We start from the raw sequence: 17,370 nt of genomic DNA on the forward strand, positions 1-17,370 counted from the left end.
CCCTAGCTACACCCCTGTGTACAATTGTCTGCAGGTGCGCCAATCAGGAAGGCCACGGACGGTCACGGAGGCACCTGTCCCCCTGTGTGCTGGTAAGTACCTTTATCGGGAGTCGGGTGGTTTAGGGGGCTGGGGCCTCAGCCTGGTTTGATTGTGGGGTTTGTCTGGAGGGGTGGGAGGCTGTGGGATTTATTCTATGTCCCTATTAGGCGGTATCAAGGGGGGGGGCGCCGAAAGAAAGTTTTGCACAGGGCGCCATCTACCCTAAGGCCGGCCCTGCTCTGGCCACACACTGAGAAGCTGCTGGCGCACACAGGCACTTCCTGGTGCTGTGGGGTGATGTCACAGATCTTGATTTTCACAGAAAACCAGGATACAAGGCATTATAGGAGCAATAATACCTTGTATCCTGGTCTAGGCTATGTTCACACTACGTATCACACCGGCCGTTCTGTGACCACGGCCGGGTCCTAGAAAAAAATATTATAGCCTATCCACAGAATATATATATATATATATATATATATATATATATATATATATATATGATGTAGGTATTACTTAGAAAAGCCTAATAAGTCCTGCTCCTCAGGTTAAGGTGATATAGACAAACAACAGGAAGGACAGTGTTTGCCCCATTGGGTAATCGCATTGGGTAATTGCCCAAATGAATGCCTCTAAAGCCACAGAAGTTGCAAAAAATAGAAGTTTGATGGATTTCTAAGGGACATGTCATTTGCTCGTTGAAAAGCTGTAGCTGTACTACAGGAATATAGTACTGGGATACCAAGGACTGGTGTAGGAAACTCCCTACAGAGCCACAGACGTGGATGAATAAGCTAAGAAGAGTGAAAGTGACACAGGAGGGCAGCTGTTTTCTCATGGCTAGAACAGTAACAGACATGGAGATCACCGGGGGGATACTTGTCACCAATAAGAAACTACTCTGGAGACTGTGACCTGGAGACTTCTCTGCCTCTCCATATGAAGTTTAAAGTGTAAATACTAGAGGTCTTTTACAAATTACACCTTGGTTTAGTGCCCTATCTCCATCACGTGTATGTGATGTATAACACAATTTCTCCCCTTGTGGTGTATTAAGCTCAGAAAAACAGTTTGCCAAGTAGCCAAAGGAATATCAATAATTCATGGAAAATAACGAGAATGTCAGGCAAATTCCAAGGGGCATATTTTATTATTAAGAAACTGTATTGTAAACTTTAGAACCACAATGCACTTTATGAATAGATTGACGTTGTTACTTATAACAAATAACAGTAATGTGCCATCCATCTCTCAGATTAGGGTAGTCACAGTTCACATTTTGTAGCCCATAAATCATAAAATTTTTGTGCTGCTGCATCCTCCACAATAGTATGTAACATTCAAGACAAAAACTACATGAAATAATCCAAAAGGCTTCCATTATCCCATTGTTTCATGAATGCCGTATGACTAATTCTTCTCTAGTCATCGCAAAAGAGATTCCTAATGTAAATAGGGCTCATGGATTGCTGCACTGAATGTCTCTATTTTTACACAAGAAGATGTAAAACATTAAAACATTGTATTACTACCATGTAATGATAAAGTCTAATTCCCCTAAATATGCTATTTTAATGTACGTTAAGTAATAATCCTTACTCAGCATAACAAGATTATACATGTTAAGCAGTAAAGAAGCACTCCCTGCAGCTTTGATGCATCCATACATTTCATTACTATGTGTGCTTCATGTGACCTCTGATCAGCCACAATCTTGACTTTCAGATTGCAAACTGCATAACTCTTCCTTTGCAATCACATTGACGGCTACAGCCATTACCATCTTGCCTGCTAAAAGGACAGTGAAAAAATCCAGAGCTCTAGATATCTCAGACTACGCTAAGAAACTATAAGCATAAAGTCAGGGAGGCTCAACTACCATCAAATCCATTATAACAGTGTGATAGGTGCTGCATAATCATCAGCAGTAACTGTATTGGGAGTTTTTTTTTCCAAAATCTATTGCAGGCTGTTCATGCCTATGAACAAAAAGACAGAGGTCCTGCTGGTTTTTCTCCTATATTCTGGTCTCTAGCATGGGAGCCAGCACAGTAGGATGCAAGACAGTTCTACAGCTGTGGTTCCCATACTGGATGTGGGAGTTTAGGAGAAGGAACAGGATGCCAGATTTTTAAACGTGTACCTGTGTTATAGCTTTCAAAATTGAAATCTGTAGAGGATGTTAAATAAAGCAAGTTTACAATTTAACACTATATATATATATATATATATATAATGCTTTGAAACAAAGCTATACTTACTTTTATTCAGGTCCAGTCTCAGTCTCCTGGTGGCAGATTTTTAGTATTGTGCTTCTTGATAAAATCATATGACTACCTTCTCTGTGAGTGCAGATGACTGTGACTTCCTGTGTTTAGTCTCTCTTTTTCAACCAGTACAAGACTAAAAATCTGTCTTCAGGAGACTGGACCTGTATTCAAGTAAGTATAGCTTTGTTTTGATAACTATAAAAAAAATGATTTATTTTACATCCCCTGTTGATTTGGATTTTGAAAGTATTATTCCTCTATCTAGCACCATATTCTCCCTCTGCTTGTAAATGCAGACTATTTTGTTAAAAGGGCATACAGTGAAGTGTGCCATGGCTTCATGCACCATTTCCATGTAGTTTAATTCAGCATCTAGTAAGGCCTTTTAAAGCCCTGGGGCTGGGGCCACTGCCCCCAGAGCACCAATTCACCCCAGATGCCCCCTCTAATGATCATCAGTGGAGCAGGCCGCCTGCCCAGCCCCTGCTGCCTCAAATTACCTTACTAGACACTGAATTAAATGGCACCAAGGATGAAGGTAAGCGACCCGGGCACAATAGGGACATATCAGTTAGACCTAACCTGCTGATTGCGTCACTTTAACCTTTTTATCTTGTTTTTTATTGAAGTATCACAGTCTTACAGAACATAGTAATATACTGGAAATCACTTTTTGATGCTGGTATGTCAATCCATGGTTTCCAAGTTAGCATTAATTCCTGGTGGGATCTTGGTTCCCAGTGTGCGAATTCCTCCAGTAGATAAATGTGTTCCAGTGGTTGAGGTTGGGAGGATCAGTTGTTTTCCATTAAGCAAAGATCAAGATTCTGGCAGCGGCTAGTAAAACTGAAGTGAGTCTGTATGGGTCCATTTAACATGTTGTGGTATTATGCCTAAAAGGCTTCATGGAAGCGTGATATAACTAATGAAGTAAAAGCCATGTTTTCAATATATATGAAAAACTAAGAACCCTCATTCTGTAGACATCTTTAACAGGTGGTATCAGTTCAAACTAAGTTGTTCGGGCTTAAGGTACTATAATGAAAAAACCTTTTATGTGTTTTCGTGTAATTTGACAAATCTGGGAATCTTTGAATATACCTTTAACAAGGCCATCAACTCTTTACTGGAAAATTTGTAGTTCACATCATCCTTTAGTGTAGAGTAGATATATCCGTGGCTACCGCTTTGATGGCGCCCAGTCCCCAGTGTTTTCCATTTCTTCCTGTTTTCAGGCAGGAAATACTGATTCAGATATTCACTAGCTACAGCGGTAACCTTTCTCAGCTAGTGATTGGCTGAGCAACATGGCATCGGAAGAAGTGGAAAGCCCCGGAGACTAGAAACTGTGAAAGTGGCAGTGGACAGGGAAGCAGGGTAAGTGAATATGGTTTATTTGCTTTTTTTTAATAACATTTAGGGGCATCAAAAAATATTTTTTCTGGGGAAACCACTTTAATATTTCTATAGTTCTTTTACATTCTCAGAATATAACTATTAGAATAGTGAAATGTCTTCTTTAGATTATTCCACTCCTTTCATAAACTCCAGAAACTCTGCAAAATATAACATAAAAACATAATAAACATAGGGGAAATGAATGGAGGAAACAATTGTGATGCACAATAAAATCTCCAATCAACACATTAGTTAGAAGTTCTTTTAGGTACAAATATGCCCCTTCCTTCCATCCCTTTGGATAGGCTTCTAATGACAGATTTGTTCATAGTATTTAGAGTTTCTAGTAAGCACTGTGCACCCACACTTTTTTTTTTGTATATACTTGCTGTTTTTTTTCCTATTCCGGTGCATAACTTGTAAGAAGCCAACATTTTACAGATACAATGGGAACAAAACAGTTGCTTAGCAACTTAGTTGCGTGGTAGAGAATTGTTCCCAAATGATTTTTGAAATATGTTCATTATGAACAGACACACACACAAAAGAAAACTTAAGAAATGCTCTAATGACTTCAGATCATATACTGTACAGTGAAATGTTGTCTCATTTAACATTTTGCAACGTAAACACGTGTTCTGTAACAGAATAGTATTCAAAGCAATATATACTGTAGTTTGTCACAAATACTGCAAACTGTCTCCTAATGAGCGCCTACTCTGGGTTCCATACTGCCTCCTAATGAGCGCCTACTCTGGGTTCCATACTGCCTCCTAATGAGCGCCTACTCTGGGTTCCATACTGCCTCCTAATGAGCTCCTACTCTGGGTTCCATACTGCCTCCTAATGAGCGCCTACTCTGGGTTTCATACTGCCTCCTAATGAGCGCCTACTCTGGGTTCCATACTGCCTCCTAATGAGCTCCTACTCTGGGTTCCATACTGCCTCCTAATGAGCGCCTACTCTGGGTTCCATACTGCCTCCTAATGAGCTCCTACTCTGGGTTCCATACTGCCTCCTAATGAGCGCCTACTCTGGGTTCCATACTGCCTCCTAATAAGCGCCTACTCTGGGTTCCCTACTGCCTCCTAATGAGCACTTACTCTGGGTTCCATACTGGCTCCTAATGAGCGCCTACTCTGGGTTCCATACTGCCTCCTAATGAGCACCTACTCTGGGTTCCATACTGCCTCCTAATGAGCGCCTACTCTGGTTTCTATACTGTCTCCTAATGAGCGTCTACTCTGGGTTCCATACTGCCTCCTAATGAGCGCCTACTCTGGGTTCCATACTGCCTCCTAATGAGCACCTACTCTGGGTTCCATACTGCCTCCTAATTAGCGCCTACTCTGGTTTCTATACTGTCTCCTAATGAGCGTCTACTCTGGATTCCATACTGTCTCCCAATTTATTTAATTCCTCTGATTCCAACACTTGGCTTAGTCATGTTGGCAATGTGTAGTATGGACATAACCATTGAATTGCATGTGTATGTGTAACCGACTCTATTACTTCCAACCCTACAGCTTTAAACTATCCGATTCATTCGTACATTAATTGTAACTCACATGATGTTGTCTATTTAGCTAATTGTACTAAATGCAGTAAACAGTATGTGGGATATAGCAATGTGAGACAGAAAAACCAAGGCCAGGTATCCACCCACAGACAGCTGTTTCTGGGCGTTGCCCCTCAACGTGGCCTTGGTTTTTCCCTTGTCATTACATTGACTTATAGGGCCACTTAATATGGTGGTTTTGGTGTTTTCCCTACAGGAGCCACCCCTTGGCTTTGTCCTTCCCAGAGGGACATCTGGCTAGTCCTGTTTTCAAGATTCATAAATTAGGCTCCCCATGTTTCCCAGGGGGCAATGCACCTAGGATTTCACTGCATTGAGTGCTTTAACTAGCAGCTGACAGTGTTATCTTTTTGCTCGTCTCCCTGAGATGAGCGATCTGTTACTCTTATGGCCTATACTGTAGCAACACATGATGAAATAACATTATAGCATAATAGTTTATAGGGATAAAAATAAAAAAGATATCCATCATGTTAAGCCTATAATCCAACAGTGTTGATCAAGCGGAAGGTAAAAAAAACCTTGGGTAAAAGACCTTTTTTTATTTTTTTAAATTCCTTCTCAACTCCAAATCTGGCAATCAATGATGTTACTCCAATGCCTTCACATTCTCCTCACCTGGCCCATCTCTAATGATGGCTTTGTGTATTGGAAGAGACCTGTCAATCAAGTCAAGCTGGGTGGGAAGAGGCTGGGGAGACCGCCTTCCAGACATTTCCTAAAGACCTCAATAAGGGTCTGCCTGGTGTCTGTTTGTTTTCCAAGATTTGAGTGGACAAACAATTAGCCGTCCCAGCTTCTTTCCTGTATAAACATTCCACCAAACAAATCTGTTTTTATTAAAAGACTATCCAAAGGATAGATTATAGGGCGGGTAAGAACTAAGGTCCCCCGATGTCTCCACCACCTTCTGGCCAAGGAGTCCTCCATCAGCCAAAAAGTATGCCACAAAATGGGCAGCATGCAATTGTACTATGGGGACAAATCAGTATGGCACACTACAGCGGGCATTATTTTTGCTAAGGAAGATGGAGTTATAATGTACAAGTCAGAAGACAAATATGTGTGGACAGCAAACTCAGAAATGGGTTGTGGCTTGAGTCAGTATGTGCAGTGTCGGACTGGGGTATGTGGGGCCCCCCAGATGAAATTATCCTGGGGGCCAACCAATGAAGAACGAGTAAAAAAACACATGTTAGTCATTGTTAGTGCAGGTTCTAAAGCTGGGGGCGCACTGGAGGATCCTCGGGTCCTCTGGTGGGCCAGTCCGACACTGAGTATGAGTATGAGCAGAACTCCCATATCACAGATACAAATAACTGCAACAAAACAGTTGTTGTTCAACTCATGTAGCAGCCCCAAATATTTCAATAATAATTATCATCTAGATACCCACCATCATAATCAATTCGGTCATCGTTATTTTTGTCCCCATCTCTCATTAGTTCCTCAATGTCGTCTTCAGTGATGGTTTCACCTGTTGCTTCTAACATGGTCTTTAACTCTTCAAGGTCAATGTAGCCATCAGCATTTCTGTAAGTAAGTAGGTTTGTTTAACAGAAGTTGTCCTATATTGACTTACAGTAGAAAACATGGTGAGATATCACATGACAGATAAGTGAGAAACTAAATTATCCTCTGGAGTTAGCATTGTAATTTGGAACAGTGCATCCATGTCTGAAGATATTATAGACTAGGTTCACACGACATAAAAAAAAAAATAGAAAAGGCAGAAAATAGAAAAGTCCATTTTTGCAGCGATTTAATTGACATTAATGCAATGCATTGAAGTCAATGGAATGACGGGCGTCCGGTGCACACAGTGTATTAAATGGTGGACGTTGTCTGCCCAGACGTCAAAATAGTGATCATGACAATTATTTTCAGACATCTTTTGCAAACAGCGGAGGTTCTTTTTTAGTTGTTCACACACAGTTTTTCTTCTTTCATCGTCCTTTCATCCTTTTTACTATTAAATTCAATGGACTTTACACTTAAAGACACATCCAAAGGCCAATTAATCCACCTAAACTAGAATAATGTACCAACAGCCGTCATTGCCCTGATGGGCGTCCAAACAGCGAGGTGACGGACGTAATTTTGAACTAAATTTTTTCTATTCCAAAACTGAGAGGAAAAAACTGTTGTGTGAACATAGCCACAATGTTATTTTAATTAATAACACAGAGAGATTTGATATCTCGATACGCGTTGGGCTATGAATAAAACCTAGTAAAGTCTATACAGAACCCTAATTTACTTGAGAAATCAATACAGGAATCCCAGTGTTTCTCTCCAGATGCTGAAAGGTAGCTACAAGAAACAAAGACTGATCTGGATGCCTGCTGAGATCTTTCTGAAGGAGAACCTGGAGGTGGAGGGGAGCGTTCCAAAACTCCCCTCCTCAGCGTGAGTAACATCTGTGCTCACTTTTTAACAATACATATTTATGATTTTATCAGATGTAAAGTTCGCTCTCCTATTTTTTTATATTTTTTTGTTTGGTATTTCGGAGACCGGGGAACTGGGAGTTCACACCGGGAGGATCGCAGCGAGCCTTGCATAATTATCTTTGGGCGTGTTACTTTTAGGAGTGGTGAAATCCTCACCACTCGCCAAGTGTAAGTTCACCATTTCTAAGGACTAGTTCACACAGAAGACTTTACCGCTCCCAAAATTTTTTTTTTCTTTCTTTTTTTTTTCTTTATTTTCAATTAATAACACATGTAATACTGTTACATTTCATCACTTACTTGTCAAACATGCGGAAAAGATCTGCTAATTCCTCTTCTGATTTTCCTTTGCTGTCATCTTTCATACATCTGACCATCATAACTAAGAACTCATCAAAGTCTACAGTACCGCTACCTGTTGTAAATAATGGTAAGGTAATATCAATTCGCTATAACTTACATTTTCATAAATAATAATAGAGTAATAAGGTTAGTTTATGTCAAAGAACATAATTCATTATAGTGTAAAACTGACCATCTTCATCCACCTCATCAATCATCTCCTGAAGCTCCTCAGGGGTTGGACTTTGACCAAGCATTCTCATGACTTTTCCCAGTTCCTTTGTGCTGATACATCCGTCCTCTGCATCTTGTACGAAAATGTCAAAAGCTGCTCTGAATTCTGGAGGGAAGAAGATTAGAGCAATTTTAATAGCAATGGCATATATAAACGCAGCCTAAGGCTATGTTCAGATTACGTAAAATAACGGGCGTTGTTCTCGCCGCAAAACAACGGCCGTTGTTTTGAGGTTCACTAATATGACTGCAATGCAATAGAACCACGGCCGTTGAATACACACTACGTATCAAATAACAGCCGTTGTATATACGTCCCCGTGAAAAATGAATATGTCAATTATTTCCGGATGGCAATGCTCCAACAACGGCCGTGGATTTCAATGCGGCCGCCGACATAAAACTTATATCTGCCAAATAAAATATTGCCATAAAATATTTTTGAGTGGTGTCTCGTGCTGGGCGCAGTATTTAAAGTAAATGACCTGTTTCAGCCTGCTTATAAACATGCTAGGAAGCAAAATTAAACAGTAGCTGTAGTTTCACGACTAGCCCTTAAAATAAAATAACGACTAGGCCTCAAAATAACGGACGTTATTTTACGTAGTGTGAACATAGCCTAAAACTGGAGTATCTTGGCTGAAGATACATCAAAAACATATCCTAAGACATTGGGCTCATTATGTTCTATTAATTCGATGTCATTTTACTACATAGGATCTACTGTTGTGTAACAATAAATACTATGGGGGAGATTTATCAAAGGGTGTAAAATTTAGACTGGTGCAAACTGCCCACAGCAACCAATCACAGCTCAGCTTTCATTTTACAAGAGCTGGAAGCTGAGCTGTAATTGGTTGCTGCGGGCAGTTTGCACCAGTCTATATTTTACACCCTTTGATAAATCTCCCCCTATATGTGACATGTTTCCAAAAACAACAAAACTAGAAGAGTGTTTCTATAGAAAATGTATGAAGAACAATACGGATAATTAAACACTTTAGGTTAGGAGGTGTTGTGTACGCCTATTTTTGGTGAGAAAAGTCATCAATTTTGTGCAACCTCTGATTTATGCAAAAATGTGACCATCACCATCTGTGCCATTTTTGCGAAATCTTCACTTTCATTAATAAGTAAATTAGGTCTGCCGACTGCCTCATGAATATTGAGGTGGCGCTCTGCAGTGACGTCATTTATGAGCTCATTACTGCAGAGCGCCTAGTGAATATTTTTGAGGAGGAATGGAGTGGCGGGGTGGATCTGGGCACTCAGCATAGTAGTCTTGCCCCCAGAGCACCAAACAGGCCAATACACATATTTATTAAAGTGAAGATAGAAACATAAAAGCATAGAAGATTGATTGTGAGCCCTCGCGGGCAGGGTCCTCTTCCCCCATGTACCAGTCTGTCTTTTGCCTTCATGTAATGTTTTCTGATCTTGTATTGTTCCTGCCTGTTGCCTATCTACTGTATAGCGCTCTGGAACTAAGGGCGCTTTATAAATAAATAATAATAATAATAATAATAATAATAATAATTGTCAGCAGAAAAGGACCACTGGGTCCATCTAGTCAGCCTTTTTAGTATTTCCCTTTTTAGGCTGGGTTTACATATATAAGTTGGCGTCAGTTGCGTTTTTTTCTCTAAAAACTGACCACAACTGATGTCACAACTGATGCCAAAAATGCATCAGTTGTCATCAGTTTTCCTATCCTTTTTTTCCATTAAAAACCATCAGTTTCCATCAGTTGCCATGAGTTGCCATGAGTTGTCACACTTTGCTCTCATCAGTTGTCATTTCCCCCCCCTATGTTTTTCTGTAATTTTCAATGGGATTTTAATGTCCTCGCAGCGTGATGACAATACGCTGCGAGGACCTTGACAACTGATGAGCACAAAGTGTGACAACTGATGGTATAGTGGCAGCCCCCCAGACATCAGTGCACACAGGGGGGCTTTATACTAATGGTGGGGAGCACACAGGGGGGGCTAAATACTAATGGTGGGAGCTCACATGGGGGGACTATCTACTACTGGGGGAGCCACAGGGGGGCTATATACTACTGGGGGAGCCACAGGGGGCTATTTACTACTGGGAGAGCCACAGGGGGGCTATTTACTAATGGAGGGAGCTCACATGGGGAGGCTATCTACTACTGGGGGAGCCACAGGGGGGCTATCTACTTCTGGGGGAGCCACAGGGGGGCTATCTACTACTGGGGGAGCCACAGGGGGGCTATACACTACTGGGGAGCCACAGGGGGGCTATATACTACTGGGGGAGCAACGATGGGCTATAGGGGAGGGGGAGAGCACACAGGGGGAGATATATGTTTATTGTGCTGCTATTTGCCTCAACGCCGGATGCCATGAGCCGAACGGCATGCGTCCTGCCCGGCGAGGCATCCGGCGCTCCATTCACTTTAGTGGATGCGGCGCCGCACAGCCTTGCGGGCCGCACGGGAGGACGCTGCATGCCGCGTTCTCCCGTGCGGCCGGTCCGGCGGTGCGGCGTCAATATTTACACGCCGCATGCATTGAACAATCCCATTGAAAATAATGGGATCAGTTCAATAATGCGTTTCCCTCCGACGCTTTTCTCATGCACCGGAGGGAAACACAGCCGCACCGGAGGGAAACACAGCCGCACCGCCGGACAAATGTAAACCCGGCCTTATTACTTTAGGATAGATACAGCAAAAGTTAGAGTTAGCAAAAATGGGGGTGAGGATGAAGGTAAGAAAATTTTCTTTACTCTCAGTATCCTGTGCATTATAGAAACATAAGAGCAGGTTAGAATCTTCTCACCTGCTGTTAGTTTTCCTTTAGTAACTTGGTAGCAGACAATTGCACCACAGATTAGCTAAAGACCAGAATAAGTTTATATATATATATAGTCATTTCTTGGTGATGTGTTTTCCCATAACAGCCAATCACAACTGTCACTAACTGTCCACATGGCTAATGTGACAGCCTAAGGAATTGTTCACATTGGGTAAAATAGGCGGAATTCCACGGCAGAGAATTCCGCCTGCCTCAGTGTGTTAAAGAAGAGCGGCGGCAGTGGAGGATAAGATGGGCAGCTTTGGGAAATGATCTATACAAAACAAAAAATCTCAGCTTACTTACTGTATACACCTAGAGGCCAGAATGTAAATTGCATTATGGGATGATAAATCCCCCCACTGTATTTAATTTTACCCATTGTTGATTTGAAGATTTTTAGATACTTAAATGTCTGTAAAACTCCAGTAATATTTGTTGAGTGTGTACTTTTACTTCACGTGTACCAGAGTTTGAGATATTTACCATTTTTTTGTTCTTCTGTTAACTGCTCAACCTACAACAGAGAATGTAAAAAAAATAGTAAATAAATATTTTTAAACAAACAAAAAAACATTTTGTACATTTGTTCTTTCACCCATATGTTGAAGTGGTTTTTAAATATATTATAAAACACCATGCCTACAACACACCCATTTACAAAGGGGCCCTTATAGGGGATGTGCGGTTAATAACAATATATTTAAATGGCCACACAACCGATCCAGCAATCGTTCGTGTGACCTGACCACGCGATTAATTGAGCCTTGTGAAGGCTCTGCGAATGAGTTGCCTTCCACTGGGCTGTGTAAAACCTTGAAAAGTAAATTGCTGAAGTGAACAGTATAAGAAAATAACCACAATGACTTTAGCTGCCCTGTGAGCTGCTGATGTTTTGGAGACAATTGATGGTAACAATGGCATTGAAGTGAATTCTGAGCTCCATGTGTCATCATCCTTCAGATAAGAAATATCAGCTGTGTGCGGTGCTGATTTTATTGTCCTTCCCTCCTAGGCGAATTCCTGGATACAAAGACACTGTCTAAGTTAAGTAGCCATATGCTTGTTACTAGTTTAAGGAAACCTAATCCTCCCTACATGTGTCCTATTTCTGGCCTGGACATTCAGAGAGAGAGAGAAAGATAAAACATTTGATTGTTACAAGTAGCTCAGCTACAATGGTATTTAACCTTAGGTCCGTTATCAATTCCACATGCTAAAATGGGAACCAAATTTAGCTCAACATTTGCCTTACCTTATGTAGACATGGTGGTACAGGTACTTGACTCACAGATTTCATTCCCTATATGCTCAGTACATTTTTAGGCTATGTTTACACACAATAAAATAAAAGTAAAAATATATCATATAAATATTGGTTTTGTGAATTTAAAAGTAAAAATATATCATATAAATATTGTTTTTGTGAATTTAAAAGTAAAAATTTATACTATAAATATTGGTTTTGTGAATTTAGAAGTAAAAATTTATAATATAAATATTGGTTTTGTGAATTTAAAAGTAGAAATATATAATATAGATATTGGTATTGTGCATTTAATAATGTGTTATATTAAAATCTATGAAAAAAACAGTCACTTGCTTACATACTGTAATTTTTTTTACAATGCTTGGACAGACTGACATTTTCCATAGACTTTAATGTAGCACGTTGTTAAATTAAAATATGCATTTTATACCTATTTTACATATTTAGCTTTTATTTTACTGTGTATAAACATAGTCTTAGACAAAACCTATACAATAATAATAATAATAATAATAATATTTTTTTGTTGTTGACATATACAATATAGTACAATACTAAACTATACTACTGTATACTATACACTATACTACTTTAATAAAAATGCATTATATAACGCAAAGTGTGATTGATGTTAATAAGTTTATAGAGCGGTAGTGGTATATTCTGTTGAGTACTTATGGTTGCATTTGATATATATTTAGATCATCTTCTTAGCAAGTCAGCCAAAAATTATATGTTCTGTATTGAATTGGTCTTAACTGCTAAGATGTAGCAATATTTTACTGTAGTTAAAGGGGTCAAACAGTGTACCACATAGCAGAGTGTGTATGGTGGCCCTCAAGGTACTCATATTGTACTTACCTATGACATCCTATTATGGAAATATTCCGCCCTATTAGCAATGCTTAAATGGAAGAACACTTTTTTTTTCTTCAGATTTTTGGCTTGGGCTACATAGTTATTTATGGTCATGTGACCAGAAACCATCATGTCAGCTATGTGATCACATGACTCTCATGCAAGTTATTGGGGCCGTGCTACGACCTGCCACTGGCAGCAACTATCTTGGATAGATTTCTTGCAACTGCCAAAGTTGGACTCAAGGTGACCTTGTTCACTTGCTTTTTTTATTGCCAAAAATGAACGTACAGTAGAGCTCCAGCTTAACCTGACATAAAAAAATCTGCATACAGAGATTTATGACCTTATAGACTGCTGCGGGTGCTATATTATGTGTGCGGGTGCTATATTATGTGTACAATTCATAGGTTGTAAGAAGTTATAATAAAGCCGTGTGTGATACCTATACTGTGCTTGATCAGAATCCGTATAGAATCAAATAGAAATCTATTTCTGAAAGGTTTCACACAAGCTACTTTGATAAATACAGAGGGCGAAACAATTCCTTCAGAAGGCATTGATAAATTATTCAAGCAGTGTACTCTGTTTAGAAGTCACGACCAGCCCTGCATCAATGCATATGCTTGACATCTCAGACAAAACAGCTGTGTATGGCTGATAGCCTATTGTTCTATTGTTCAAGCTTAGACTGCTATATATAGTCAAGATATTTATATGCTTGCTGCCTTTGAGTTTGAAGACAATTTATCTCTCAGTAGGGAATGATGCATAGATGGATAGTTCTATAAACATCTTTGTTAAAAAAAATAAATAAATAAAATAAATTAATAATAATAATAATACAATATAATAATAATAATAATAATAATAATTTTATAATACTGTTAGTTTAGGCTTCATTTATACAGATATTCTTTTGATTAGCACTTCTTCTAGAACAGGGGTATGGAACCTTGGCTCTCCAGCTGTTGTAAAACTACAACTCCCATCATGCCTGGAAAGCCAAAGCTAAAGCTTTGGCTGTCCAGGCATGATGGGAGTTGTAGTTTTGCAACAGTTGGAGAGCCAAGGTTCCATACCCCTGTGTTAGAGTTTCCCATTACAGATCTGTTCTTATGGTTATAAACCTATAGGCTTATGGTTATAAACCTATAGGCTGGGTTCACACTACGTATATTTCAGTCAGTATTGTGGTCCTCATATTGCAACCAAAACCAGGAGTGGATTGAAAACACAGAAAGCATCTGTTCACACAATGTTGAAATTGAGTGGATGGCCGCCATATAACAGTAAATAACTGCCATTATTTCAATATAACAGCCGTTGTTTTAAAATAACAACAAATATTTGCCATTATATGGCGGCCATCCACTCAATTTCAACATTGTGTGAACAGATCTTTTCTGTGTTTTTAATCCACTCCTGGTTTTGGTTGCAAAATACTGACTGAAATATACTGACTGAAATATACTGTGTGTGAACCCAGCCTTTCCGTGTTTTCAATCCACTCCTGGTTTTGGTTGCAAAATGAGGACCACAATACTGACTGAAATATACGTAGTGTGAACCCAGCCTAAATGTTAGTATACTGTGTCACCTGAATCAGCGTTTGTATGAGTATGTATGTTATGTGAGGCATCCAGCTGAAAAAGACCATTGCCAGGAACATTGGGAAGAAAGCCTGGTCAGTTGTTTGCCAGCAACCATCACAGTTGAGAATACTTCTGGCGGTGCTGAATGGCTGAGAAAGCTACAGTAGCTCACAGACAGGATTTTACACTATTCCTCCCAAAGGAATAAAAGGTATAGCATGTACAGTACCACTCAATCTCTGTATGCCAGCCGCATGGTGAGAGCTTTCAGCCACAAGCATGGATGTCCTTGTTTAAAGTGCCTCTCTCTCTAATGACATAAACAATTTAAGCTTTTGCTAATTTCGTGTTTTTCTACACATTGAATTGTGAACGGATAGACACTAATGTACAGTTTCTATATATACGCAGCTCTTCGCACTTGTGTTTTATGTAAGTCACAGTCAAAGACAGGTTTGAAGGTCACTGCCCTGTTTGAGTGCCTTGCATACTTCTAGCTGTGTGTTTATGTAGGAGCTTTTCAGTCCCCGCCACTGCCGTCCTCTGAATACAGCGATGCCTCCCTCACTTGTCGTTTGCCTTTCTGCAAGCCAGAATTAGAAAATAAAAGAGCCACAAGACCGAAATTGTTAACATTTCAGCCTGTCATTGATATACCCTACGGCATATATATTATGGGCAGATTTTCTCTTTGTCTTCCTCCTACATATACATGAGTGCACGTTATATTGTAAGAGCTCATAACAGAAAAAAATCATATTATTTTAATTCTCGCAATATTGCTTTTGTTAGAGTCGGCATGGTGTGACATTTAAATCAATGAATGTGAAAATATTTTGTCTACTCTTTATACTGGAGTTTTATGACTACCTGCTGTCTTGGTCTGAGTAGAGGAGAGCTTAGCACTGTACTGATTGGGACTGCTTTTTTATGGATTTTGAAAACAGCAGTCCTATGTCAAACTGCCGAAACTGAATTTACAGTTCGCTGTCAGTAAGAAAAAGAAACGTACAGTTGTACATAATGTTAACAGTAACAAAAAAATAAAAAAATAATATTTTTATATATATATATATATATATATATATATATATATATATATATATGAATTAAAGTATACCGTATGCTAATTTAAGTGTCCCTGTCACTTAGAAAAAAAAATTGTCATGTCAGCATTTTTTGACACTTAAACTCAATGTATCAATATCAGTTAGTAGGAGAAAATCATGATTATAATAAAATGTGCATTATTATTTTAAAATTAACAGGAATAATCTCACATACCGCTGCCTTGTAAATATCATCCATGATGAGTGAGGTTTTGGTAAAGAGCCCAGCAGAGGTAAGACTGTGCACTCTGAATGACAATTGAGTGCTGAGCTTATATATAGGTCACACACTGACTCTTAAAGTGCACTCACTGGTCACTCCCTCCTGGACATAACAGCAGACACATATCATTTAACAGTTTCCATCCCATCCCCTAGGGAATAAAAAACTTGTACATGCGACGTACTTACAAGAGCATTTATTTATATACTCATGAGGAGCTGGGATAGCAAAGATATTGATTCCTTTTTCAGAGGTAACACAACCATAAAGTAAATAATATTTATGTCTGTTCTCATTAGCAGCAAATCAGTTTTTATTTATTTATTTATTAATTAATTAATTAATTAATTTTACAAATTGAAGGCTATGTTCACACTACGTATATGTCCGGCCGCGGCCGGACATATACGTGTTAAACGCCGGCCGGGGATTTACACAAGTTGCGGCCGGCTACGTACGGACCGCGAACTTACGCCCGCAGTCTACTTACGCTTCCCGAGCACCCTACGTAGCGATCTGACAGCGGTCTTTTACTTGGAAATCTTCGCCTAGCCCCGGACACCCCACAGAACCTTTTGGATCGGCAAAGAAAAGTGGAAAAATTAAGAAATCACCACTACGTACGGGACCGCATGTTACGCTACGGGCGTAAGTTACAGCATTTCCGTCCTCAATGGTCTGGTTCATTTTTTACAGCGCCGCGTACGATCCCCGCGTAAGTTCTTACGTAGTGTGAACTGTGCAGCCGTACATCATATACTTTCCATTGTACGCAAACTACGTAAATCTCCGTCCGCTTATTCACGGAACGCTACGTCCGGAGACTTACATAGTGTGAACATAGACTAAGCTTAGGAAAGTATCATAAGGAATGGAAAAGATAAGGAAGACTTCTTCTTTTACCATTTGAATCCATTTCTATATTTTGCTTTAAAAAAAAAAGATGCTACATCAAAAACTACATGTGTAATTGCAGCCTCATCCTTTCTTTACACATAGCCCCAGATTTACTAAAACTAATTCTAAGACAGTGTCACAGTTGCTTAGTCTACTATTCCACAAAGCGTTTTTTTTTCCCACGATCAAGGATTAACGATCAACGATCTTAAACGACCGCTATGGCGACTGCCCTGAAATCGTCGACCCAATTAGACAGAACCATGATCTTTACT

General features: G+C 39.6%; 1 protein-coding gene across 1 annotated transcript; it reads right to left on the reverse strand.

The window, feature by feature from the left end:
* Positions 1-2,314: 2,314 nt before the first annotated feature.
* On the reverse strand, positions 2,315-16,227 carry LOC138794748 (troponin C, slow skeletal and cardiac muscles-like). Its single transcript, XM_069973606.1, has 6 exons — positions 16,151-16,227; positions 11,630-11,660; positions 8,281-8,427; positions 8,046-8,160; positions 6,689-6,825; positions 2,315-3,871 (listed from the first exon to the last, which is right to left on the reverse strand). Exons 1-6 carry the CDS (start codon positions 16,172-16,174, stop codon positions 3,840-3,842), a joined length of 486 nt encoding a protein of 161 aa, XP_069829707.1. The 5' UTR covers positions 16,175-16,227; the 3' UTR covers positions 2,315-3,839.
* Between the last annotated feature and the right edge of the window lie 1,143 nt (positions 16,228-17,370).

The sequence above is a fragment of the Dendropsophus ebraccatus genome, chromosome 6 (genome assembly GCF_027789765.1).
Source record: "Dendropsophus ebraccatus isolate aDenEbr1 chromosome 6, aDenEbr1.pat, whole genome shotgun sequence".
NCBI classification, from domain to species: Eukaryota; Metazoa; Chordata; class Amphibia; order Anura; family Hylidae; genus Dendropsophus; species Dendropsophus ebraccatus.

Excerpts from the sequence above, each read along its gene's own strand:
- LOC138794748 (XM_069973606.1), bottom strand. The coding sequence starts at position 16,174 with ATGGATGATATTTACAAGGCAGCG. Across the intron at positions 6,826-8,045 it reads CTTTTCCGCATGTTTGACAA|AAATGCTGATGGCTACATTG; the intron begins GTAAGTGATGAA and ends ACTTACTTACAG. Across the intron at positions 3,872-6,688 it reads TGACCGAATTGATTATGATG|AGTTTCTGGAGTTTATGAAA; the intron begins GTGGGTATCTAG and ends TATATTTTGCAG.